The sequence below is a fragment of the Nannospalax galili genome, unplaced genomic scaffold, assembly GCF_000622305.1.
Source record: "Nannospalax galili isolate Female #2095 unplaced genomic scaffold, S.galili_v1.0 scaffold948, whole genome shotgun sequence".
Taxonomy (NCBI): domain Eukaryota; kingdom Metazoa; phylum Chordata; class Mammalia; order Rodentia; family Spalacidae; genus Nannospalax; species Nannospalax galili.
The window spans coordinates 300,379-324,631 of NW_008358192.1; the positions used below are offsets into that span (position 1 = coordinate 300,379).

Genomic DNA, 24,253 nt, shown 5'->3' on the forward strand with positions numbered 1-24,253 from the left:
TGTCCTAGTGTCCATCCAAGTAGCGCATGCTCATGTGGGCTCCCTACTCCACAGGCCTATTTCTATGCACATGGTCAGCACACAGCTGGGTTGTGGGGACGGGGAAGAATAGGAAGCCACAGGAGAATTCTAAGCCTGGGCAAGCTGCTATTCCTCACCACTGTTCAGGGTCCTGTTCCTTGTCTCCTGCCCAGTCTTGGCAGTGCTCAGCTTACACCAAGTAGAGAAGGCAGCATGTCCCCTGCCCCTGTGTCCCCTGACCCCCATGTCCTTTGCCCCTCATGTCCCCTGCCCCATGTTCCCTGCCCGTGTCCCCTGCCCCCACGTCACCTACCCCATGTCCCTAACCTCTTGTCCCATCTGTATCACTGCCTACCATCCCTCACTCACTTATTAATGTTGAGTCTGGAATTTCTTTCTTTTTTTTATTTTATTATTTTTATTTTATGTGTATGTGTGTATTGCCTGCATGTAGGTAAGTGCACCCGTGTCATACAATGCCCGCGGAGGACAGAAGAGGGCTTCCGATCCCTTGGGACTGGAGTTACAGACAGTTGTTAGCTGCCATGTGGGTGCTGGGATTCGAACCCAGATCTTCTGCAAGAACAACCAATGTTCTTAACTGCTGAGCCATCTCTCCAGCCCCTCAGTCCAGTTTTTAACCCAATAACCACCATTAGTTAACAGAGCAAGTCCAGGTGACCAGGATTCAATCCCCAGTGCCAAGGACAACAAACAAACAAAAAACCCACCCCAAACAAAGGTCCAAACCAACAGTGTGGGTGGACACTCTCGCCGCCTGCATCTTTCTCGCCTGCTTTACAGCTGCATGCAGAGCGCGGGAGCTTGGTTCTTACTTTTTGAAGTGCTGCATGCATGGCACCATTTACCTTATGACTATACAATTTGCATGAGTCATCCTTTTAATGGTTATTTGATGCTCTCTGTTGAAAGCCCTGTAGCAAAACTAATCATCTGTTACAGGTCACTTGGGTTCCTGACACATTTTGCTCTCATGAATAATCGCATTATGAATTCTTCCATGCTGTAACCTTTTCCTGCTTTTAATAATTTTCTTAGGATAGATGCCCAGAAATGGGATTATTGGGTCAAAGGAAATGAACACTCTTTTGGCTCCTGATCCACATGACCCACTCGCCTTCTGAAGGTGTCTGATGGCAGTCCAACTAGCAGACTGGATAGTGGGGCTGGTTCAACCCTCTCTAGCCTCCAGTGACTGGATGGCCAGTTTCAGAGGCCACTTGAACCCTGGGGGAGCCTTCTGCTGCAAGAGCGGATCTACTTGGATGTCTCTACTATACCTATTGACAGCATCAGTAAAGGTGGTCACTGTTAACACCTGGGATTCATCTCTCAGGATACTATGAAGACCCCTAGCCCCACAAAGCCCAGTGCAGAGCCCTTGGGGCACCCAGAGGAGTGATGCTTGGGTAATCAGATAGTGAAAGTTTCCTCCTAGAGTCTCAGAGCCTCTCCTGGACCATCCCCCAGGGCTGCTTTGCTCTACCATCTGCAAAGACAGGGACAGAAAACCCTGGGTGGTGCATGTTGAGGGCCAGGAGAGGGACCATGAGGGACCTGGAGCTGGGGACAAGTGCAGAATGTACCTCTATAGGCAGGGGGTTGCCTGCCCTGTGTCCATCATGGGTATGTCTGATGAGTGACTGGGAGCGAGGCTGGGCCCAGGATTGGTCCCACTTTACCATCTTCGCAGAAGCCCTGTTCTTAACCATGGCACCTTAGCACTTCCACATGCCTGGGGTCTCACCACGGAGCAGGGTCGTAACCAGCAGTGCCTGACACTCCACATTCCAGACAAGGTCCTGTGTGAGCTTTTCACTATAATAAGCATCAGAGATGATAGAGAGAAAAGGTTTGTTTTGGCTCAGTTCCAGGTTGACCCTGTTCCTTCACAGCCTGTTGTGAGACAGCACTCAAAACAGAACTCGTGGAGAAATACCACTCAACTCACATTCAGAAGCAAAAAGGAAGGGTCGAGTCCTACTGTCCCCTTCAAGGGCACACCTCCAGTGGCTCGGGTCACACTTTATAAGAGCTCGTCTCGCTCCCACTAGCACCACCCTAGAGACAACTCATTTAACAGATAGGCCTGTGAGGGATACGAAATCCTGACGAGGCTCAGCCTTGAGGAGCAAAGCTCTTCACAGCAAAGATATCGGGAGCTCTCTGGGGATACGCAGGCTGGTATTCTGCTGCCTCCCTGAGTCTTCACAGAGGCTCAGTTGCTATGGAAACCACGAAGGAGGTGCTGGAGTATGGAGTCTTAACTGTATACCCCTACCTCATGGTTAGGGTGTTATCTGACCTATGACTCCAATATACCAACAGATATAGGAGCCAGGAGCCAGGCATAGGCTAGATCCAATAGGTTGGGGGCGGGGTGCTTGAGCTAGAAAGACTGACATGTTCCTAAGTAATGAGGTTCACAGGATGAGCTGGGACAAAGCAGGACCTGGCAGGGACACCTAAGTCAGCCTGCCCACAGGTACCCAGGGGACCACTGAGGTCCGAGGTCCAACCGGCTTAAGCTAGGCCTTAGAAAGAGCGTGATCCACGAGGAACCCAAAGGGTTTGTGCTGTCTCTGAGGTGCAAGATGGTCTTGAGATGTGCAGACAGCTCAGGAACCCTTTAACGGTTACCTTTTAATGACCACCCCCCAGAGTCAAGGAGATGAGAGTGACGGTTACCCAGCCCTGTACTGAATGCTGACATCTGGCATTGGAGGATGTGTGTGTGCAAAGCTTGGGCCACCATGTGAAACGAGGGCGGGAGGAAGGGAGCTGAGTGAGAGGAGATGGTGGCCCTCCGCAGGGTCCTGGGTTAGTGTGTGAGGCCACCAGGAGGAACTCAACAAAAGTCTGAGACACTGAGTTGGATGACAGCAGGGACAGGCCAGGGCCACTTTCTGACCTGGGAAGGAGAGTTCCTGTTTGGGGACAAAGACCTAAGCCCAGTGAGGAAGGAGATAACGGGGAGCCATCATAGGCAGGCCTCGGGCATTGCTCCTGTGGGGCCTGCTCTGAACAGGCTGGTGCTGGGGGACAGGGAGAAGTCACATGACTGCTAACAGATGGCAGGAGATGATGGGGAGCCATCATAGGCAGGCCTCGGGCATTGCTCCTGTGGGGCCTGCTCTGAACAGGCTGGTGCTGGGGGACAGGGAGAAGTCACATGACTGCTAACAGATGGAGGGAGATGAGGGCAGATGAGGGTGGGGACCTAGGAACAGGGACGTAGAAGGAACAGAAAGGAGGTGTGTGGAGCTGTGCCCACCATCACTCTGCCCCTCAGGGATCCTTTATATGTGAGCTGAGGACAGAGGAGACCTCACTTGTCCCTCTGTTTATGTCTCTAGACCCATTGGATGAAGTTGTGACCACTCAGGTGGTGCCCACCACGACCCCTGAGCCCCCTGCAGAGAAGCCCCGCTTGGGAGAGATGACTGTGACAGAGGCCACCCCTGACTCCTTGAGCCTGTCCTGGATGGTTCCTGAGGGACAGTTTGACCACTTCTTGGTGCAGTACAAGAATGGGGATGGACAGCTCAAGGTGTTGCGGGTACCAGGGCATGAGGACCAGGTTACCATCTCTGGTCTGGAACCAGACCACAAGTACAAGATGAACCTGTATGGCTTCCACAGAGGTCAGCGTGTGGGCCCTGTGTCTGCTGTCGGGGTGACGGGTGAGTGGACTGTGGAGACAGGAGGTAGACCCTCTAACACTGTGATGACTAGTGAGTGGGGGCTGGTGACTGGGGATTGGTCAGTGCCCCAAGCTTGCTGTGGCTGAGGCTATGGCTGTATGCCTTCCCCAGAGCTGGCTCTCTCCATTGGGCAGTAATGGTCATGAGGCCTTTGCTGTGCTGGTGGCTGTCCAGATCATTTCACCCAACCTGGAAAATTAGGCATGTTGGTCAGCTGTCAGCTGGTCCACTGTGAACTGACCTTAGGATCCCTTGGTGGCCATGGCTTCTCCCTCCTCCCCAGCCCCCAAGGACATCTGCTGGGACCCTGCCTCACCTTCTGTGTCCCCTTCTCAGCTGCAGAGGAAGAGACCCCCAGCCCCACAGAGCCCAGCACGGAGGCCCCGGAGCCCCCTGAGGAGGCATGTTGGTCAGCTGTCAGCTGGTCCACTGTGAACTGACCTTAGGATCCCTTGGTGGCCATGGCTTCTCCCTCCTCCCCAGCCCCCAAGGACATCTGCTGGGACCCTGCCTCACCTTCTGTGTCCCCTTCTCAGCTGCAGAGGAAGAGACCCCCAGCCCCACAGAGCCCAGCACGGAGGCCCCGGAGCCCCCTGAGGAACCACTCCTGGGAGAGCTGACGGTGACAGGATCCTCCCCAGACTCCCTGAGTCTCTCCTGGACCGTCCCCCAGGGCCAGTTTGACTCCTTCACTGTCCAGTACAAGGACAGGGACGGGCGGCCCCAGGTGGTGCGTGTTGGGGGCCAGGAGAGGGAGGCCACGGTGAGGGACCTGGAGCCTGGAAGGAAGTACAAGATGAACCTGTACGGGCTCCGCAAGGGGCAGCGTGTGGGCCCCGTGTCCACCATGGGCGTGACCGGTGAGTGCCTGTCAGATGGGTCTGTGTGAGGAGACCTGTCCTTCCTTTTTACATCATCTCTGGTAACACTTGTTCTCGGAAGCAGGGCCATGTGAACTCTTCTGTTGAGTTGTTTTTCCTGGGGAGACGTGAACTACCTTCTGCTCACCCTGGAGAGGGCACTGACAACCCAAGAACCCATTCCACAAATCTAGCTTATCGAGCCAGCAGTTTATTGGGCTTACTTAGAAGCGCACCGTGAAGAGTTGCTTACAGGAATGTGGGGGGCTCAAAGGTGGCCGCATCATCCAAAACCCCGCCTCAGCACGGGGAAGAACTCAAAAAGCCGCATCTTTGGAGCGTCCTCTGTAACTGTCAACAATTGCTTCTGCTTATGTAATGTTGGGGAAGGACTTTGTGAATCTTACCCCTTGCAGGAGCTTTCTGAGACTTGTGAGTTTTGTCTACTCCCTGAGGTCTGTAAGTTTCATTTTCTTCCCGAGCTTTAATGAGCTTCCCTCCAAGAGGGAACACTTTTAGTTCCGAGGACACAGCTACCCTGTTCCATCACTTTCTCCAGCTCTTACCTTTTGGGTTCCCTTTTCTGTGCTGTTCCCTGAGCCCTGGACACAGGGGATTATATATTTGATTATTTTTGTCCACCTACGGCTGACTACTGGGAAAGTATAATGCAGCAACCGTCACTTAGTCTCAGGAATTTGACCAGTCTCTGCAGTATACCTCCAATTGCAAGAAAGAAGTTTCTGTGAGTGATTGATGTTGATAGCAGCAGTAGACATAAATGTTTCAAAGGCAATTTGATAGGCACATGATATTCATTTGATAAAACAAAAGCAGTTTCCTCCCCAGCCACAGGCTTTGTCATGTACCAAAAGTGAGTTCCCTCCTGCAGAACAGGTCTTAATTCTAACTGGAAAGCAGTTGGTTGGACCCATAACAGTTGTACCACTCTTGAACCACTGGGCTCATCTTGCCTGGCTTGCCAGTACTGGAGCATTCAGGTTCCACAGCCAAGCAGGACTATGGGTGATAATTCTCCCCCAACAAACTTCACAGAGCCTGTCAGTAATATAAAAGCCTTCAGCAAGGAGAGATCCTCCACTTCAGTCTCAACCTGATTCCTCCTTGTTTTACAGCATGCAGTGTCTTCAGCAACAGGGAATTTCCTATTCTGTTTTGTCATACAACCCATAGCATTTCCAGTAGACTCTGTGGTTTGTGGGGTCCCAGGGGCCTCCTTGGCCAATAACTCATGGGAAGGCAGATCACTTCTTATATTGGGATTTTCATTCACCAACCTTTGACTTCTGCAAGTGCCTCTTCCTCATTCACGTAGGGTGCCTTCCTTTAAGTTTCTTAACTGCTGTCTTTACTGACCTTCCAGATGATTGTACAGATATGTGAAGCACTCAGAGATTGGCATTGTGTCATCTATGTAATGAAGCTTTTAGTAGAGGGTGGGCAGGATAACAAGGCACAGGCCCAGGTCACCATCTCATGCCAAATAGTAGGACTGTGAAGGTAACCTTGGGGGACACTCTGAAACCCACCGCTGACCATTCTAAGTGAATGCAAATTGGTCTCAGGAATCCAGCAGCTAAGGGAATGCTAATAAAGACACAGGAGCAAAGTTAAACACAATACAGAAAGATCTCGTCATTTTTATCAGTTATTTCATCAAAAGAGCAACATGGAGTACAGTGTCACAGATACGTTGTCCTATCCCCCTTCCACAGACATTGGCATTTCCAGGAACCACCAGCCTCCTCGTCCTTACAAGAGGAGGCTGTTACAAGACTGTGATGTGTGTCTTCACTCCTCACGGCCTTGGAGTGGATTACATTTCTTGGCCTGGCTCCGGCCTGTGGCTGCTGTCTAGCCTGCCATTCCTGCCTTTAGAACTGGATCCCCAAATCTGACAGGCTCTGGTATTTGCCTTTCCATCAGCCACATCTGGCTGTTGAAACTAAGCAAGCAGTTTCTATCTCTAGTATACTTTCTTGCAAAGGAGAAACATGCACTGAACACTCTGGCAGGGGAATAATTGCTTATCCCTAGGTCAAGTTTAATCTTTTTTTGAGACATGGTCTCCCTGTGTAGCCACAGCTGGCCTAGAACTCTATGTAGACCAGGCTGGCCTTGATCTCACAGAGATCTACCTGCCTCTGCCTCTTGCATGCTGGGATTAAAGGCATGCACCACCGTGCCTGGCTTAAATTCAGTCTTTTGTTTAATCTTCATTGTTTTATCATTTATGTCTTCTGTGAATAATTCTTGGACTACTAGAAACTCACTTTTTATTTTATGTGTATGAATGTATTGCCTACATGGTTGTAAGTACACCCATGGCACACAATGCCCATGGAGGACAGAAGAGGGCATTGAATCCCCTAGAACTGGAGTTACAGACAGTTGTTAGCTGCCATGTTGGTGCTGGGAACCAAACCCAGGTCCTGTGCTGAGCCATCTGTCCAACCCCTGTTCTTCTTTTTTTCCTTTTTTTTTTTTTTTTTTTTTTTGGTCTCTTTGAGACAGGGTCTCCCTGTAAACCAGGCTGGCCTTGAACTCACAGAGATCCGCCCGCCTCTGCCTCCCAAGTGCTGGGATTAAAGGTGTGCACCACCATGCCTGGCTCCTGTTCTTCTTTTTTAAACCTAGGAATTTTCTGGACACAAATCTTGCCACCTTTGCTTTGAGCGATCAGAACAGACCCTCTACCTGCTTTGCCATTCTCTCATTCCTTCTTGATTGCTTTTGCGTTGTATAAAGCCAATTTAAATTTGGTTCAGAGTCATTCTGATCTTTCAGAGCTGCTTCTGCCTCATAAAGGCCACATCCCATGAGCCTCAGGGTAGCCATCCTGAGACCGGGCCTCAAACATCGCCTCTCTCATGCCCAGTCCTTTCAGTGACAACTTCTTCCCTCTACTCTCTTTCAGTCTCTATATTTATGGGAACCAAGTGTCCCTGATGGCTCAGATGAGCCAGTCCATCAGGGACTGATTTTGGTTCTGCCTGAGGTTATGAAACCTTTGTCTCAAGGAGGGATGAGCAATTATAATACTCAGTTTCTCCATTTCCATCACACTTGGATTAATCCCATCTGCCTCTTTGTTTTACAGCCTCACCAGCCAGGCTGTCAGAGGCTCTTTCAATGCCTCAGGTTTAAAGTCTTTCCCAATTCAAGCAGTTGGGAGGCTAGGTGTACCTTAGCCAGCATGGGCCTTCCCGCCTGAGCCTCCTTGTGGGAGGGAGCACTTCAATGCTGAAGAAACTGCTACCCACCGACTCCCACAAATCAGACCCAGCAGGGTGTCCAGAGCCTCGCCTTCTACATCTCTAACAGGACCCCAGGAAGCCAAATGCTGCCACGCGGTCAGCCCTTGAGCAGCAAAGCCCCACAGAACAGGGGTCAGGCCCTCTCTTAAAATTGGTTCCAGAGCTGGTGCCAGCCTCTGATTCTCCCAGAGGCTCCCTCCATCTTTGCAGGGTGTCTCTAGCTCATGAGGGACCAGGGAAGGTGCTAGAATTCTCACTTCTTACCTGTAAGCCCCCTCCATTTTTTTTCAACTTTAGACTTTTATTCTATGACATCAATTTGTTCGTGCCACTAGGAATCCTATGACCTGCTTGATCTGGGAGCTGAGGGCTACTTGTCCCCAGCCGAGCCCTTCAACAACTCACTTGGAGTGATGGCGGCTGGGATGAGGAGGGTCAAGTTTCTGGTGTGGGGAGGGGGCTCTGAGTCTGTTTGGAGCAAAGCTATAAACCCAATGAAGGAGACAGTGAGGGGTGCCATCTCAGGCAGGCCTCGGGCATTGCTCCTGTGGGGCCTGCTCTGCACAGGCTGGTGCTGGGGGACAGGGAGAAGTCACATGACTGCTAACAGATGGAGGGAGATGAGGGCAGATGAGGGTGGGGACCTAGGAACAGGGACGTAGAAGGAACAGAAAGGAGGTGTGTGGAGCTGTGCCCACCATCACTCTGCCCCTCAGGGATCCTTTATATGTGAGCTGAGGACAGAGGAGACCTCACTTGTCCCTCTGTTTATGTCTCTAGACCCATTGGATGAAGTTGTGACCACTCAGGTGGTGCCCACCACGACCCCTGAGCCCCCTGCAGAGAAGCCCCGCTTGGGAGAGATGACTGTGACAGAGGCCACCCCTGACTCCTTGAGCCTGTCCTGGATGGTTCCTGAGGGACAGTTTGACCACTTCTTGGTGCAGTACAAGAATGGGGATGGACAGCTCAAGGTGTTGCGGGTACCAGGGCATGAGGACCAGGTCACCATCTCTGGTCTGGAACCAGACCACAAGTACAAGATGAACCTGTATGGCTTCCACAGAGGTCAGCGTGTGGGCCCCGTGTCTGCTGTCGGGGTGACAGGTGAGTGGACTAAGGCCACTCCAGGTGGGACCCACTGGAAAGTGACTCTCAGCTCTGGTGACAATGAGGAGGGACTGGAGGCCTGGGACTGGTCAGTACCCCTAAGCCTGCTATGACTGTGCTATGGCCCATATGCATTCCCCTGGGACTGGCCTATCTCCCCTGGGTGGGAGGTGAGGATGGGAGGGGTCCAGAGGTCTCTGCTATGTAGGTGGCTTTCCAGGTCCCCTTAACTGATCTAGGAGCCTGGACGTATTGGTCAGTTGACAGCTGACCAGGACCACCAGACCCTAATGTGGTCATCTCTGAACTGACAGCAGAACCCCTTGGTAGCTATGGCTTCTCCCCAACCCCCAAGGCCATCTGCTGGGACCCTGCCTCACCTTCTGTGTCCCCTTCTCAGCTGCAGAGGAAGAGACCCCCAGCCCCACAGAGCCCAGCACGGAGGCCCCGGAGCCCCCTGAGGAACTGCTTCTGGGAGAGCTGACGGTGACAGGATCCTCCCCAGACTCCCTGAGCCTCTCCTGGACTGTCCCCCAGGGCCAGTTTGACTCCTTCACTGTCCAGTACAAAGACAGGGACGGGCGGCCCCAGGTGGTGCGTGTCGGGGGCCAGGAGAGGGAGGCCACGGTGAGGGACCTGGAGCCTGGAAGGAAGTACAAGATGAACCTGTACGGGCTCCGTGAGGGGCAGCGTGTGGGCCCCGTGTCCACTGTGGGCGTGACCGGTGAGTGAATGTCAGATGGATCTGGGTGGGAACACCTCAAGGAATGGTTCCTTTATGTACTGTCTTCGTGGACATGTGTTTGATACCAAGGCTGCCTGAACGCCTCCACAAATTGGACTCAGACCCAGTAGCATGTCCAAAGCACAATACTCTGCACTTCTAAAAGGATCCCAGGAAGCCAGCTGCTGCCACACTGTCAGCCCTAGAGCAGCAAAGCCACACAGCACAGGGGTCAGGCCCTCTCTTGGAATTCGTTCCAGAGCTAGTGCTGCCATCCAGTCCATCAGAGGCTCCATTTTCATAGTGTCTCTGGCTGACGATGGGATAGAAGGGGCTAGGCGTGTACGCTTTTGTTGTGCACTGTAAACTCACTTGTTTGTTTTTTTCAATTTTAGACTTTTATTCTAGTGAACCAATTTGTTCATTCCACAAAGAATCTGGATCTGGGCCTGTGAACTGAGTGCCACTTGTCTCTAGCAAGACCCGTCCAGCAACTCACCTAGAATAAACTGTGAATTGATCCTCCTGGGAGAGCAGGGCTATGGGTGACCTGGGAGGTTTGGAGATAAACTGCTCAGGATCTGAGCCTGAGTTATCTGGCTTTCAGGAGGGTTAGCAGGTGGGGTTCGGTTCTAACGGATGCTGGCAGGAGATAGTCCATCAGTTGTTATAACTGAGTTCCATCTGAGGGAAGGTGCCTAGAGGGAGAACAAAGCCATCGTGTTTAAACAACCTTTTAAAATTTGTTTTATTATTTTGTTTTTATTTTATATGTATGAGTGTTTTGCCTGCATGTATGTAAGTGCACCATGTGCACGCAGTGTCCAGAGAAGCCAGAAGAGGGCATCAGATCTCCTGGAACTGGAGTTATGGACAGCTCTTAATTGTGGTGTGGGTGCTGGGAACTGAACTTGAGTCCTCTGCAAGAGCAGCCAGTGCTCTAACCACTTAGCAATCTCTCCAGCCCCAAAGCCATGCTTTTTAAAAAAAGAGATAGCCAACACTCCAATGATCTAGATGAGGGATGTTTGGTCATTTTGTAGCAAGTGCTCACATGGGTTTGTATGGACATAGGATTCTAAGTTGGCCATTGTGGTCTGATGTCCATGCTCTGTGACATGATCTATGTTCAACATAACTACACAAACCTGAGCTGTGCTGGGTCAGCTGTGAGCTGAGAGAGCCAACCAGACCACAGGGGTCAGGGCTACTGGCCTCTGTCAGGGTGGAGCTTTGAAAGGACACACGCAAGTACCTTTTCACGGGACTCACAGAGGACCAGTCCAAGTGCAGCAAAACATACAGCCAGGGGGCCAGAACAAGACCCACAGGGACACCTAAGCCAGCCTGCTCGTGGGAGCCCAGACTGCTGAGAGCTCCAACAAGCATTGGCTTGGTGACAGGTTTAGAAGAAGTGTGTCACTCCATTGTCTCAACTCATACAAAGACCAGGAAGCTAGAATCAGCAGGACCCACAAGGAACCGAGAGGATTTTGTGTAATGTCATCTGAGGTGCAGGATGGTCTTGAGATGTAGGTGCAGAGGTGGGCAGTTCAAAAAGCCTGGATTCCATCCACCAGGTGGTGGTCATCCCATTCTGTACTGTACACTGGCGTCCGGTATGGGAGTGTGTACTCCTGCTTGGGCTGCCTAGTGGAACATGCTGGGTGGGGGAGAGGTGGAGTGAGCCTGGAAGCAGGGAGGTCAGAGTGGGGGGTCAGAACCTGGGTGAGAGGAGATGGGGGCCCACTCCTCAAAGTTCTGGGATGTCAGGGATGGGAGTGAGGCACCCAGGAGGAACGTAACAAGAGTGGTATGCGCCCAGTCTGATGGCAGCTGGGACTCCGTGAGTCCAGTTTCTGCCTTGGGGGGGCTGGTTCCGAGTCTGTTTGGGGCAAAAGACCTGAACCCAGTAGGAAAGGACACAAGGGGCACTTGTGTGGGGAAGCCCAGGGCAGTAGCTCTGTGGAGCCTGCTCAGAAGGGGCAGGTGCTGGACCGAGGGGAGATGTCACAAGGGTGTTGGCAGATGGAGGGAGGGGGCAGAGTCTGGGTGAGGAGCTGGAAATGTCAACGTGGAGGGAGCAGAAAGATGTGGTGGAGCTGCTGTGGCCAGTGGTTTTGTAAATGCTTCATTATATGTGGAACTGAGGACAGAGAAAACCTAACCTGTTGACGTCTGTGTGTGTGTCTGTCTGTCTGTCCACCTCCAGAGGATGAAGCTGTAACCACACAGGTGGTGCCCACCACGACCCCTGAGCCTCCCCCCAAACCCCGCCTGGGAGAGCTGACTGTGACAGATTCCACCCCTGACTCCCTGAGCCTGTCCTGGACAGTCCCCGAAGGACAGTTTGACCACTTTCTGGTCCAGTACAAGAACGGGGATGGACAACCCAGGGCATTGCAGGTACCAGGGCACGAGGACCAGGTCACCATCTCTGGCCTGGAGCCAGACCACAAGTACAAGATGAACCTGTATGGCATCCACAGTGGTCAGCGTGTGGGTCCCGTGTCTGCTGTCGGGGTGACAGGTAAGTGAACCATGGGAGCCCAGGGCAGGCTCATCAGAAGGTGGACCCTCTAACTTTTGGGTGACTTTGGGTGGGGATTGACCAGGTACTGATTAGTATCCCAGGTCTGGTCAGGACCATAAGCCTGCTTTGGCTGAAGCTATAGCCTGCCTCTGTGAGCCTTGCCCTGGAGCTGGCCTCTCCCTGATAAGGAGGTTCTACAGAGACCTTTGCTATGCTCATGACTGCCCACTTTGCATCTGTTAAATCCAGGAGCTTGGGGATGTTGGTCAGCTGTCAGCTGAGCAGGGCTTACTAGGTCCCTGGGGAGCTTCTGTGAACTGACCTCAGGATCCCTTGGTAGCCACGGCTCCTCCCCAACCCGCAAGCACATCTGCTGGGACCCTGCCTTACCTTCTGTGTCCCCTTCTCAGCTACAGAGGAAGAGACCCCCAGCCCCACAGAGCCCAGCACGGAGGCCCCGGAGCCCCCTGAGGAACCGCTCCTGGGAGAGCTGACAGTGACAGGATCCTCCCCAGACTCCCTGAGCCTCTCCTGGACCGTCCCCCAGGGCGAGTTTGACTCCTTCACTGTCCAGTACAAGGACAGGGATGGGCGGCCCCAGGTGGTGCGTGTCGGGGGCCAGGAGAGGGAGGCCACGGTGAGGGACCTGGAGCCTGGAAGGAAGTACAAGATGAACCTGTATGGGCTCCACGAGGGGCAGCGTGTGGGCCCTGTGTCCACTGTGGGTGTGACCGGTGAGTGAGAACTGGCCTCTGTTTCTCTCCCTCTGGCCTGTTCACTCCCCTCCATTCTTCTCCTCTCCCCCTCTTTTAAAATGATTTTTTTAATGTGTAATGTGTGTGCACCCACTTATCTGTATGTGCACTATGAGTGTGCCTGTGCCCATGGAAGCCAGCAGAGGGCATCAGATCCCCTGGAGCTAGAGAGTTACTCCTGACATGGGTGCTGGGAACTGAACCAGGTCCTCTGCAAAAGCACCCAGAGCTCCTGCTGAGCCATCTCTCCAGCCCCTGTCTTCTCCTCCAAGTCCTCTCCTTTTCCCTCTCCTCCCATCAGCACCTCTACCTTCACACCCCAGGCTCCTGTTTCCCAACACTGCTGAGGATTCCTTCATCCCCGAATGGAGGGAGGAAGGTTGCTAGCTGTCCTCATAGCCCGGCTCATGGTCTATGCTCTGTCCACACACTCCTTCCTCTACTCCAGAACCTCTCAGTCCCTCATTTGTCCCTCCCCTAGCCTCCTCCCTGGGTAGTTAGTGACTGAGAACATGCTCCAGACCTGGGTCTAAATCTGCCTCCAGCAGGAGGACTGTGTGACTTTTCGAGCATTTCTTAACACCTGCAGCAGGGGACAATCGTGATGGCACCGGCTAAACATGGAGGCCCAGGGGCTCGTGGGTGTGCATGCCTTCAGCCATTGCCCGTGTGGGGGAAGCTTTAGTGTCTGAGAAGCTGTTTTGCAGACCCAGCCCCCTCAGCAAGTCCCACCTGACCTCTTGAGTCTTATCTGCTCTGTTGCAGCCTCCCTGCCCACACAGCCCCCTGTGGAGCCCCGCCTCGGGGAGCTGGCGGTGGCAGAGGTGACTTCCCACACTGCACACCTGTCCTGGACGGTGGCCCAGGGCTCCTTTGACTCCTTCCTGGTTCAGTACAAGGATGCACAGGGGCGGCCCCAGGCCGTGCCAGTGAGCCGAGACCTGAGCGAAGTCACCATCTCGGGTTTGGACCCGGCCCGAAAATACAAGTTTCTACTCTTTGGACTCCTGGATGGGAAGCGCCATGGCCCTGTCTCCCTGGATGTAAAGACTAGTGAGTGAGGCCTGAGCCACCCTTGGCCCCGCAGCTCCCAGCCAGCCTTTGCCCCCTTGTGGCCACTGATGGAAGTTCATGTTTCTGTACCCCACATTCCAGACCTTGGGGCTTGGCAACCCATTGGTTTATTAGGTTCGCCCAAATTCAGACCTTCACCCTGTCCTTCTCCCTACCTGGCTTAGCTCAGGGCACACTTTCCTAGCTGGAGCATCTCTCCTCTCTCCTCCTAGCCCAGGCACTCCCTTCTAGCCCCCAGAGCCCCAGCACCCCCTAAGCTGTCCCTGCACCACACCCTTTGTGGTGGCTCTCCAAGTGGCTCCTCTCTTTTCCAGTCTCAGACACTAAGCCCCCTCCCCATCTTGGGGAGCTGGCAGTGACAGACGTGACCCAGAACTCTGTGGGGCTCTCGTGGACTGTCCCTGAGGGTGAATTCGACTCCTTTGTGGTCCAGTACAAGGACAGGGATGGGCAGCCCCAGGTGGTGCCAGTGGCAGCAGACCAGCGTGAGGTGACCATCCCAGGCCTGGAGGCCAATAGGAAATACAAGTTCCTGCTCTATGGCCTGGCAGGCAGAAAGCGGCTGGGACCTGTCTCTGCTGAGGGCACCACAGGTGAGTGTGGCCCTGCCTACCACCTTACCTGAGCTCTGAGAGTTGTCCCCAGGGCTTCCAGGGGTACATACCCTGTCTTCAGCCTGGACATAAGGGTCATAACAGCAAAAGCAGGTCCTGCTCTGGGCCACGCAAAACGCTAAGCGTTTTATACGCAGTCTCCTTCCTTCACTGGCCACTGCCAAAGGAGAAAGAGCTGGGCTTTGGGCTGAACTGACCTGGCTTCAAAACCTGCGCCCAGGCCTCCCTAGCTACGTGGTGTAGATAAGCCACCCTGTCCCTGCACCATGTCCTCCTCGCCTATGTGGCAGCAACAAGCTATTCCCCCTGGCACTCCTATGCCTGTCCTCCCAACCTGGAGCCAGGAGGAGGAAAGTCAGGGAAGACTTGGCTGCAGGAAGATTATGGAAAAATCTGGTGTTCTTGTACCCATGACTCAGCCCCCCAAGGAAGGGTGGAGTGGGTCACTGACCCTTACCCCACTCCCGGGTCCATGAGTCACCTAGCTAGACATCAGACTCCATAATTCCTCCTTCCTCATTGGGGACGTCATCTGGGTTTATCTGACCCTCATCTGTCAGTCACCACCCTCATGTGTCCCCCTGGCTTCTTCTGCCCCACCGTGGCTGCTGCTCCAGGGCTGTTAATTCTGGACTGAGGAAGGAGATGGGGGCATGCCAGGCTAATGACAGGTGGGGAGGTCCTTCCAGGTGGTGATGGGAGCCCACAGCCAGCCACGCAGTACAGCTGGGTATCTCTCTGACACTCCGGATGCCTCTAGCAGCCTCTTCGTTCTGGCCACAGCCCTTCCCAAAGGAAATTAAGGTCCCCTCTGTGCCCACAGCTAACCCTCCCGTGGGATGACCTTCTGTGTCTTTCTTGTACTCTTGACTTTGCTGGAAGGGCACAGGGGGAGGAAGGGTCTAGGCAGTGCCTTCAGAGGACAGGCAGGGTAGCTATCCTCATCCTTGCAAGGCAGGGCTGTAGTAGGCCCCATGGTGTCCTCGGGCATCTGTCCCTGAAGCCACCTTTTCCTAGACCCTCACATTTCTCGGGGGTCTCCAGGGCTGGAGACTCTTGACTGAGTCTTTCTCATTCTCTCCACAGCTCCCCAGCCCCGCCTAGGGGAACTGGCGGTGACAGAAGAGACCTCCAACACTCTACACCTCTCCTGGACCATGGTCCAGGGCCCCTTTGATTCCTTCCTGGTCCAGTACAGAGACAGGGATGGGCAGCCCCAGACAGTGCCTGTGCCCGCAGACCAGCTTGAGGTCACTATAGAGAGTCTAGAGCCAAGCAGGAAATACAAGTTTCTGCTCTATGGACTCTTTGGAGGAAAGCGCCTGGGGCCGGTCTCTGCCGTGGGGGTCACAGGTAAGGCCGCCCTGCCTGATGCAAGGGCTAAGTGGTCTGAGGGGTCATCTTTGTAACTTCAGAGTAAAGAGGAAAGGACTGGCCGGAGTACACAGTTGGAGAGGGGAAGGGCAGAAGCCTGTCCAGGACCAGAGAAGCGGGAGGACATGGGCCCAGGACAGGAGCCAGGCCAGGCAGGAAGGAAAGCTGGACAGAGTTCCCTGCTCCCTGACCCCACTCAACTCCCACTACCCATCTTGGGGCAGCTTTGATCTCTCTTAAGAGAGGGAAAACCTCCTGCTGTGGGGGAGTCAGGGATTTGTTTTTTTCTCAAATGGAAAATCGCTGGGATGCTCAATGGTCAGAGGCCACAGGAGCCAGGGGAAAAGAAATGGGCTTCTTTTCCAAAGGTCACTGCTGCCCACTTCAGATCAGCCAGGCCCAGGGTACATGGCTGGTGCGACTTGCCAGGCATGTACACCAACCACCAGCTAGTGCCATCTTCAAATGGGAGGGGGATGGGGCACCTGACCCAGGCTCGGCAGGCCCAGGAAAGGCACCAGGCAAAGCAGCTTTCTGGGCAGGAGGCAAGTTGGGCTCAGAGAGGCCCTGGGGTGGCAGGACACACTGCCAGGGCCCAGATGGAGCCAATTCAGGAGCTGAAAAGTACCAGAAATACCCCAGTCCCTCCCTTCCCTCTACTGGGCTGCCATGCCAGGATTTCTGAAATATCACTAGACCTGGGCCAGCCTGGCAACTCTTCTTTTGAAGGCAGGATAGAAAGGGCATGGCCCACGACACCCCTCCTCAGGTTTTACCCTGGCTTCTCCCATGCAGCCCCAGAAGAGGACACACCAGCCCCAGAGACCCCTGAGCCCACTGAGCCACCCCACCTGGGGACGTTGACAGTGACAGAGGCAACGCCAGACTCCCTGCGCCTCTCCTGGGGTGTGGCCCGTGGCCCCTTTGACTCATTTGTGATCCAGTATCAGGACACAGAGGGGCAACCCCAGGCTTTGCTTGTGGATGGTGACCAGGACAAAGTCCTCATCTCGGGCCTGGAGCCCAGTACCTCCTACAAGTTCTTCCTCTATGGCCTGCATGAAGGGACGCGCCATGGACCTGTCTCTGCTGAGGGCACCACAGGTAGTGCCAGGCTTGGCAACCACCTTAGTCTGGGCTGGGAAGGGTGGAAGGCAGTGTCCAGAAGAGGATGACCCAGGAGGTACCAAAGAGGAAGAAGGGTCATCTGCCTCTGCGCTGTCCCCGGCTCTGCTCCTCTGTCAGTGCACTTGTCCCACCTGTGGTCCCTCTCCAGCCCCACCTTACTGATGGAAAAAGGACCAGGATGGGGTGATAGAAGGGACATGTCCCAAGCCTCCAGGCTCGTGTCTCTGTCTCCAAACCCTTCTCTTCTACCCACTTCGCACAGGTCCAGCTCCTGCGGGTCAGACCCCAGGGGACCCAGGGCCCCGCCTGTCCCAGCTGTCCGTGACTAATGTGACTACCACTTCTCTGTGGCTCAACTGGGAGGCTCCACTTGGGGCCTTCGACTCCTTCCTGCTCCGCTTTGGGGTCCCCTCACCAAGTACCCTGGAGCCATATCCTCGTCCTCTGCTCCAGCGGGAGTTGATGGTGCCAGGGACCAGGCGCTCAGCTGTGCTTCGGGACCTGCGTCCTGGGACCCTGTACAGCCTTACACTGTACGGGCTGCGGGGGCCGCACAAGGCTGACAGCATTCAGGGCACGGCCCGTACCCTCAGCCCAGGTGAGGCCCCACCCTGGGCACCAAAGTAAGGACTTTATACCTTGCAGGGTGGGACCCAGCACGTAACGGGGGTTTGGTGAGTTGGTAGAGGACTTGAAGGAAGCCAGAGTGCCTTTTGTCCTGAGGGCCTGTCGGAGGTGGATGCTGTGAGGTGCCCCTTCTGCAGCCAGAGCAGCCAGGGAGAAAGGAAGGAGCCCACCTGCCCCGCCCTCACTACTGTATTGCCCTCACTGTCTCCAGTTCTGGAGAGCCCCCGTGACCTCCAATTCAGCGAAATTGGGGAGACGTCGGCCAGAGTCAACTGGATACCACCGGCATCCAGAGTGGACAGCTTCAAAGTTTCCTACCAGCTGGCAGACGGAGGTGACGCCTTCCACCGTGTCCACATTAGCTCTCATTTCTCCTGCCACCAGCCCCCCCCCGCGTCCCCGCACACTTCCCACGCGCTAACTGCTCCCAGGCCTCCTGGGTAACCTCCCAGGCCCCTCCCTATTTTCAGGAGAACCCCAGAGTGTGCTGGTGGACGGCCGGACGCAGACCCAGCTCCTCCAGGGGCTGAGCCCAGACACTCGGTATGAGGTGACTGTGGTCTCTGTCCGTGCCTTTGAGGAGAGTGAGCCCCTCACAGGCTTCCTCACCACAGGTGAGAAGGCCTGTTCCCACCTCACAAGAGGTGGGGGAGGAAAAAGCACGGTATGGGTGGGAGCTGAGAATGAAACGGGGCGGGGGGTGAAGGAGGGCCTGGTGCTCCGCCCTCCAACCAGCGAGGGGCTGGTGGAGTTTGGGAGAGTTGGGGGGAGGGACCCCTCCGAGCCACCTCCTTTTTCCTAGTTCCCGATGGTCCCACCCAGCTGCGAGCGCTCAACTTGACGGAGGGATCCACCCTGCTGCACTGGACGCCCCCCCACAAACCTGTGGACCAATACAGCGTCAGGGTCGCAGCCCCCGGGGGTGAGCAGGGCTAAGCCTCCCTCTGAAGGAGACTGACTCGGGGTACAGAAAGCAGGGGACAGGCATGGATCGGGCAGGGCCTGATGTGCACCTCCACTCTCCAGCCCCACCTCTACAGGCCTCCGCACCAGGCAGCGCCGTGGACTATCCCCTGCGGGACCTGGTGCTCCACACCAACTACACAGCCACTGTGCGTGGCCAACGAGGTCCCAACTACACCTCCCCAGCCAGCATCACCTTCACCACGGGTACAGCTGGAGGCGTGTGGGGTGGGTTACGGGAGGTTCCAGGCAGCCAGGATGGACCACATGTCTGTCTTCCCACCTTCCCTTCCCAGGACTGAAGGCCCCCCAGGACTTGGAGGCCAAAGAAGTCACTCCTCGAACGGCCCTGCTTACTTGGACTGAGCCCCAAGTCCCACCCACAGGCTACCTGCTGAGTTTCAACATGCCTGGAGGACAGAGCCAGGTGCCCCCCACCCCAGCCTCATTGACTCCCTGCTCTCCCAGGCTCTTCCAGTGAGTGTCCAGCTCACCCTTTGCTGACCTTCCCCTTGTCTGTCCCCAGGAGATCCTGCTCCCGGCAGGGTCCACCTCGCACCGGCTTCTCCGCCTCTTCCCCTCCACCCCCTACAGCGCCCGGCTCCAGGCAGTGTGGGGAGAGAGCCTCACGCCACCAGTGTCCACCTCCTTCACTACTGGTACTGACCCGCTGGGCGTGAGCTCAGGTGGGCAGCAGGGGTCTGAGATTTGGAATAAAGGATAGACAGCCCCTCGTCCTATCCTTCTCAGGTGAGCTGAGGGTCCCCTTCCCCCGGGACTGTGGAGAAGAGATGCAGAACGGGGCCAGCGCCTCAAAGACCACCACCATCTTCCTCAACGGCAACCGAGAGCGGCCCTTGGATGTGTTTTGTGACATGGAGACCGATGGGGGCGGCTGGCTGGTGAGTGGCAGGTGGAACCTGGGTACCTGTGTAGGGGAGGGGCCGATGCCCAGGAGCCAGAGGCTCATGCTGCCCCTGCCTGTTTTCCAGGTGTTCCAGCGCCGCATGGATGGACAGACGGACTTCTGGAGGGACTGGGAGGATTATGCCCACGGCTTTGGGAACATCTCCAGGGAGTTTTGGCTGGGTCCGTGCCCCAGAGGGCTGGGGAGCCAGGGAAGGGATGGTGGTCACGTGGACCTCAGGACCCTGATGAACCATGCTCCACCCCAGGCAACGAGGCCCTGCACAGCCTGACACAGGCTGAAGACTACTCCATGCGTGTGGACCTGCGGGCTGGAAATGAGGCTGTGTTCGCTCAGTATGACTCCTTCCGGGTAGACTCTGCGGCTGAAAACTACCGCCTCCACCTGGAGGGTTACCATGGCACCGCAGGTAAGGGCGGGCAGGCTGGGGTTGGTGGGGGGGGCATGAGGCCGGTCTTCACTGCTCCTTCCCACGCCGTACCAGGGGACTCCATGAGCTACCACAGCGGCAGCGTCTTTTCCGCCCGTGATCGAGACCCCAACAACTTGCTCATCTCCTGTGCTGTCTCCTACCGTGGGGCCTGGTGGTACAGGAACTGCCACTATGCCAACCTCAACGGGCTCTACGGGAGTACAGTGGACCACCAGGTAGGGGCTGTGGAGGCAGCGGGGCTATGGGGTTGGGCCGCCTGGGTTAGAACTCTGTCCACATGCATGATCGAGTCTGTAAGTGCCTCAGAGGCTCATCTGTGAAATGGGACAATAATGCCAATCTCACCGAGTAACCTTGAGACGACGGTTTATTACTGGGTAGGAAACAGCAGCTCAGGATTAAGCTCCCTCAGCTGACGGTTAGGGAAGGAGCAGTGGGGAGACAGGTGGATGCCTGGGAGTGACCTTTAGGTGCAGGGTGGGAACCAAGAGGTGCCGGTCATGAGGCACCAGCTTTGACGCTGTTCCCCTTGGCAACCCTCTCCTCAGGGAGTGAGCTGGTATCACTGGAAGGGCTTCGAGTTCTCCGTGCCCTTCACGGAAATGAAGCTGAGACCCAGAAACTTCCGGGCCCCCACCGGGGGCGGCTAAGCTGCTGCCCGCCTCTCTCACCCCAGTATGACTGCCGAGCACTGAGGGGTCGTGCCAGGGAAGAGCCAGCACTCCTCCACCACCTAGACAGCTGAGGAAGCCTTCTCTGCCACGGTCTCACAGCACCATGTTTACAGGGGGGAGGGGAGGGCTTGGTGTGGGAGCAATAAAGGAGAAACTGAGGCACAAGGCTGGTACCGCTCCTACCCCATCAAGGACACTGGCCCAGGTCTGGGGCCCCCGGGTTCCGGGGCTGCAGCCGCACCTGGAAGGGCTGCATCAGGAGGTTGACACCGCCATAGCTCTGCGGCTGCAGGGACGGCAGGGTGCCGTCAGCTGGCGGCAGCAGCGTGAAGGCCTGGAGCAGGCGCCCCAGCACCACAAACAGCTCCAGGCGCGCCAGCGACTCTCCCAGGCACACTCGCGCCCCGCAGCCAAACGTCGGTGTCCTGGGATTCTTGCCGGGCTCCAGGAAGCGGTCTGTGGGTAGTGGGCAGATAGGTAGGGAAATCTGTCTCAGCCACGGGCGGGCCTCCTCCGCCTCCGCACCTGGCCCCCTCATACCCGGCCAGAACTCGTGGGGCAGCTCCCAGACCGACTCGTCCAGGTTGGCACCTTGCAGGTTAGGGATGATGATCGTGTCCTTGGGGATGTCATAGCCAAAGATGCTGAGAGAAGGTAGAGTCAGATGCCGGCCAGGACCCGATCTGACCTTCCTGACTCCACCCTGACCCCAGGGGATCACCTGCTGGCCCTCGTGGTGCGATGGGGCAAGGCCAGCGGCACCACTGGCCGGAGGCGCAGAACCTCAGCGATGGTGGCCATGAGCAGAGGCAACCGCATGCGGTTCTTGTACAGGACCTGGGAGCTGGGGGCATCAGGGCCCAACCTGAGGTCAAGCTCTTCCTGCAGTCGCTTCTGGATCTGGAGGCAGGGGCAAGCACCGAGTCCAGGAACCCAGCTTTGCCCCTGGTGCCTGGGGGTGGCTCAGCCCAGCCTGCAGCCCCTCCCCCCAGCCTCCCCGCACCGCCTATGAGCCCCTTTGGCAGCACAGCCCCGGCCAGGCAGTCAGAGAGAGCAAGCTGGGTCAAGCTGCCGGAAGGAGCCTCTCGCTCTCCCCAGAGCACACACCTCAGGGTAGTGAAGCAAGAAAGCCACAGCCCAGGAGAGGGTGATCGCCGTGGTCTCGGTGCCGCCGATGAAAAGGTCCACCACAGCCATGTGCACGTGCCCCTCGTGGAGCTGTCCGGGGTTTTTGTCCCCTCTCTGATGTTCTACTCCTTGGAGCATGTAGTCTATCATGTCCCTCCACTGGCCTGCCACCTGGCTGTCCTGCAGAGGGCAAGGGGCAGGTGCTGAGTGTCTGGCGGGGGCTAGGGAAGCTTCTGGAAAGCCAGCCTGGCGGACATTCAGGGGCAGGAGCATCACCGGCCTGCGGTTCAGGAGCAGCTCCCACCTTGTGCTGCCTCAGCTGTTGCTTTACCACATGGTCCCTCTTCTCCTGGAGGCGCCTCAGCTTCCGCAGGCCTGGGTTGGGGAAGAACTGGGGCAGCAAGCAGAGTTAGCTGTGGGGTGGAGACCTGGTCCTCTACCCCAGGACCCAGGGGAACCTGGGCTCCACTGCCTCACCCTGAGAAAGGGGACTAGGTCCAAAATTTGGATGGACCAGTGGTTCCAGGCTCTCAGCAAATCATCCACACAGCTGTGAATGGTTCCTGCCAAGGCTTCATCCTGCCAGAAAAGGGGGGTCTGCTTTCAGTTCAAGACAGGGAGCCAGGGAGGGGCTGAGGGATGAGGCTGAGAGGTGACATGGCCTTGACCTTGTCTCCAAAGGTGAGGCAGCAGATGATGCTGCATGTGAGGAAAGAGAATTCCTTATAAATGGTCACTGGGGTCCCGGCCTGGGCTCTCATGCGCTGTGGAGAGAAACACGCTACACAGACTGGGGACAGAAGGACGCTGTGGGAGAGGGAGGCTGATCCCCTAGGAGGGCCAGGCCTCAAGAACCCAGCCTCACCTCACAGAACTCCTGGGTCAGCCGTTCCACCAGAGGTTCCATGGAGTCTCGCATGCCCAGCGTCAAGGCTGAACGGGAGAGTTTCTTTTGGGCCTTCCAGGTCAGGGAGTAGTCCCCTAGTGACAGGTCCAGGTGGTGCTGAGGGTCCAGCTTTTCTACCGGCGTGGGGGGGATATGGTGGATGAAAACTAACCATAGAAGCCAAAGGTCTTACCTTCTGCTTCCCCCACCCTGCCCCCTCCACCCTCAAGAAATGCCCCGAGCCCTTACGGGTTACTATTGTGGGTCGACCAGCAAAATCTGCCCACTTTTGGATCATGGCCTCCTCAATGACCTCGTTAGAGTTCAGCACCACCACATCTGGGGGAGGAGAGTGGGTGTCAGCAAGGAAAGACGACCACCTCCTGTGCGGGACCACAGAGGGAGAAGGCTCGCTCACCCTGCAGCCCCAAGCGGATCCTGTAGATAGGTCCAAGTTTCCGAGTGAGTCCTAGCAGGTAGATGGGGAGGTGAGGCTGGAGAAAGTGAAGGAAGCCTGGGGCGAGAGGCGGGAGGCGCTGGTTCCAGAGCTTCCTCCAGCCCCACAGCCAGCTGGTACCAACGAGCAGCAGCAACAGTCCAAGGAGCATCATGGTGAGACAACCTGTGTGCGGGCACTGGCCCTGCCACTTATAGCTCCTGAGCCCCAGCCTTCCAGTCTGCCGTTGGGACTGCTAATCCCCACCCTCGGGTCCGTTCCCACCGAGTGGTACGTTTCCATCTTGGCACCAGTCACACTGGCCTTGGAGAGTTCAAGCATCAAAGATCATGCCATCCATCAAGAAGAAAGGAAAAAAACAAAGCCCTGACCTTCCTTCTACATCAGAATCAGCTTTCTAGGCCCATATGCGCTGCCATGTGGGCCGAGGCATTTACCCTCAGCCTGGCCTTCTCCCACCATACCCCATCTTGGACCAGCTTAGTGGTATGAATGTGTTTCAGAGCAAAAACACCACAGTCTCTGCCTAATTTAATATACCTTTCAGGATTGCCTGAAGAACAGAAAATTGTCGTTGACAATTTGTGTGCATTTTTCTTTGTTTGAACGTACAAATAGGTGACCCACATGGCCTGCTTTGCCAGGGGCATCACAGTCCCTGTACAATTATTATTTCATTTTGGTGGTACAGGGATTGAACCCAGGCTTTCCATGCTCTAGGAAAACACTCAACCATAGAGCTGCATTCTAACTCTACTTCCGTTTTCAGTTAATTTTGAGACTCACTAAGTTGCCCAGGTTGCTTCAAACTTACCAGACAGGCCTCCCCCCGAGGTGGCTGGGATTATAGGCACAAGTCACCGTGCCTGGTTCTCTGTGTGAGTTGTTGCTGTTGTTCTTGGAGGCCAGAGGTCATTCCTCCTGTGCCATCCACTTTGCCTCGTCATTTGCCTGGCGCTCC

The 24,253-nt window shown here is 55.7% G+C and overlaps 2 protein-coding genes across 4 annotated transcripts in view; one reads left to right on the top strand and one right to left on the bottom strand.

Moving 5' to 3' along the window:
- Tnxb (tenascin XB) overlaps nt 1–20,984 on the top strand; it is a 71,233-nt gene extending 50,249 nt beyond the window's left edge. Inside the window, exons 22-43 of one of the 3 annotated variants that reach the window (XM_017795184.2) lie at nt 3,399–3,725; nt 4,283–4,606; nt 8,665–8,991; nt 9,395–9,718; nt 11,931–12,248; nt 12,662–12,985; nt 13,772–14,059; nt 14,395–14,673; nt 15,781–16,047; nt 16,864–17,172; nt 17,459–17,794; nt 18,035–18,157; nt 18,294–18,437; nt 18,626–18,745; nt 18,850–18,993; nt 19,083–19,213; nt 19,313–19,445; nt 19,537–19,688; nt 19,779–19,875; nt 19,962–20,123; nt 20,199–20,362; nt 20,696–20,984. In XM_017795184.2, the coding sequence (XP_017650673.1) occupies nt 3,399–3,725; nt 4,283–4,606; nt 8,665–8,991; nt 9,395–9,718; nt 11,931–12,248; nt 12,662–12,985; nt 13,772–14,059; nt 14,395–14,673; nt 15,781–16,047; nt 16,864–17,172; nt 17,459–17,794; nt 18,035–18,157; nt 18,294–18,437; nt 18,626–18,745; nt 18,850–18,993; nt 19,083–19,213; nt 19,313–19,445; nt 19,537–19,688; nt 19,779–19,875; nt 19,962–20,123; nt 20,199–20,362; nt 20,696–20,797 (4,895 nt within the window). In that variant the 3' untranslated portion in view covers nt 20,798–20,984. Of the gene's footprint in view, nt 1–3,398; nt 3,726–4,282; nt 4,607–8,664; nt 8,992–9,394; nt 9,719–11,930; nt 12,249–12,661; nt 12,986–13,771; nt 14,060–14,394; nt 14,674–15,780; nt 16,048–16,863; nt 17,173–17,458; nt 17,795–18,034; nt 18,158–18,293; nt 18,438–18,625; nt 18,746–18,849; nt 18,994–19,082; nt 19,214–19,312; nt 19,446–19,536; nt 19,689–19,778; nt 19,876–19,961; nt 20,124–20,198; nt 20,363–20,695 lie in introns of those variants that run through there. The other 2 variants (XM_029557872.1, XM_029557871.1) reach the window with 2 other exon arrangements.
- A 24-nt stretch (nt 20,985–21,008) lies between these two features.
- Nucleotides 21,009–23,804, bottom strand: LOC103724459 (steroid 21-hydroxylase). The gene is made up of 10 exons (XM_008821555.3): nt 23,254–23,804; nt 23,085–23,174; nt 22,815–22,969; nt 22,612–22,713; nt 22,427–22,528; nt 22,254–22,340; nt 21,929–22,129; nt 21,543–21,721; nt 21,362–21,465; nt 21,009–21,277 (listed from the first exon to the last, which is right to left on the bottom strand). Exons 1-10 carry the CDS (start codon nt 23,444–23,446, stop codon nt 21,009–21,011), a joined length of 1,482 nt encoding a protein of 493 aa, XP_008819777.1. The 5' UTR covers nt 23,447–23,804.
- Nucleotides 23,805–24,253: the final 449 nt, after the last annotated feature.

Coding starts and splice junctions, on each gene's coding strand:
- LOC103724459 (XM_008821555.3), bottom strand. CDS start 23,446: ATGATGCTCCTTGGACTGTTGCTGCTGCTCGTTGGTACCAGCTGGCTG. Junction 23,175..23,253: donor GATCCGCTTGGGGCTGCAGG/GTGAGCGAGCCT, acceptor CTCCTCCCCCAG/ATGTGGTGGTGCTGAACTCT. Junction 22,529..22,611: donor CCTTTGGAGACAAGGTCAAG/GCCATGTCACCT, acceptor CTTTTCTGGCAG/GATGAAGCCTTGGCAGGAAC.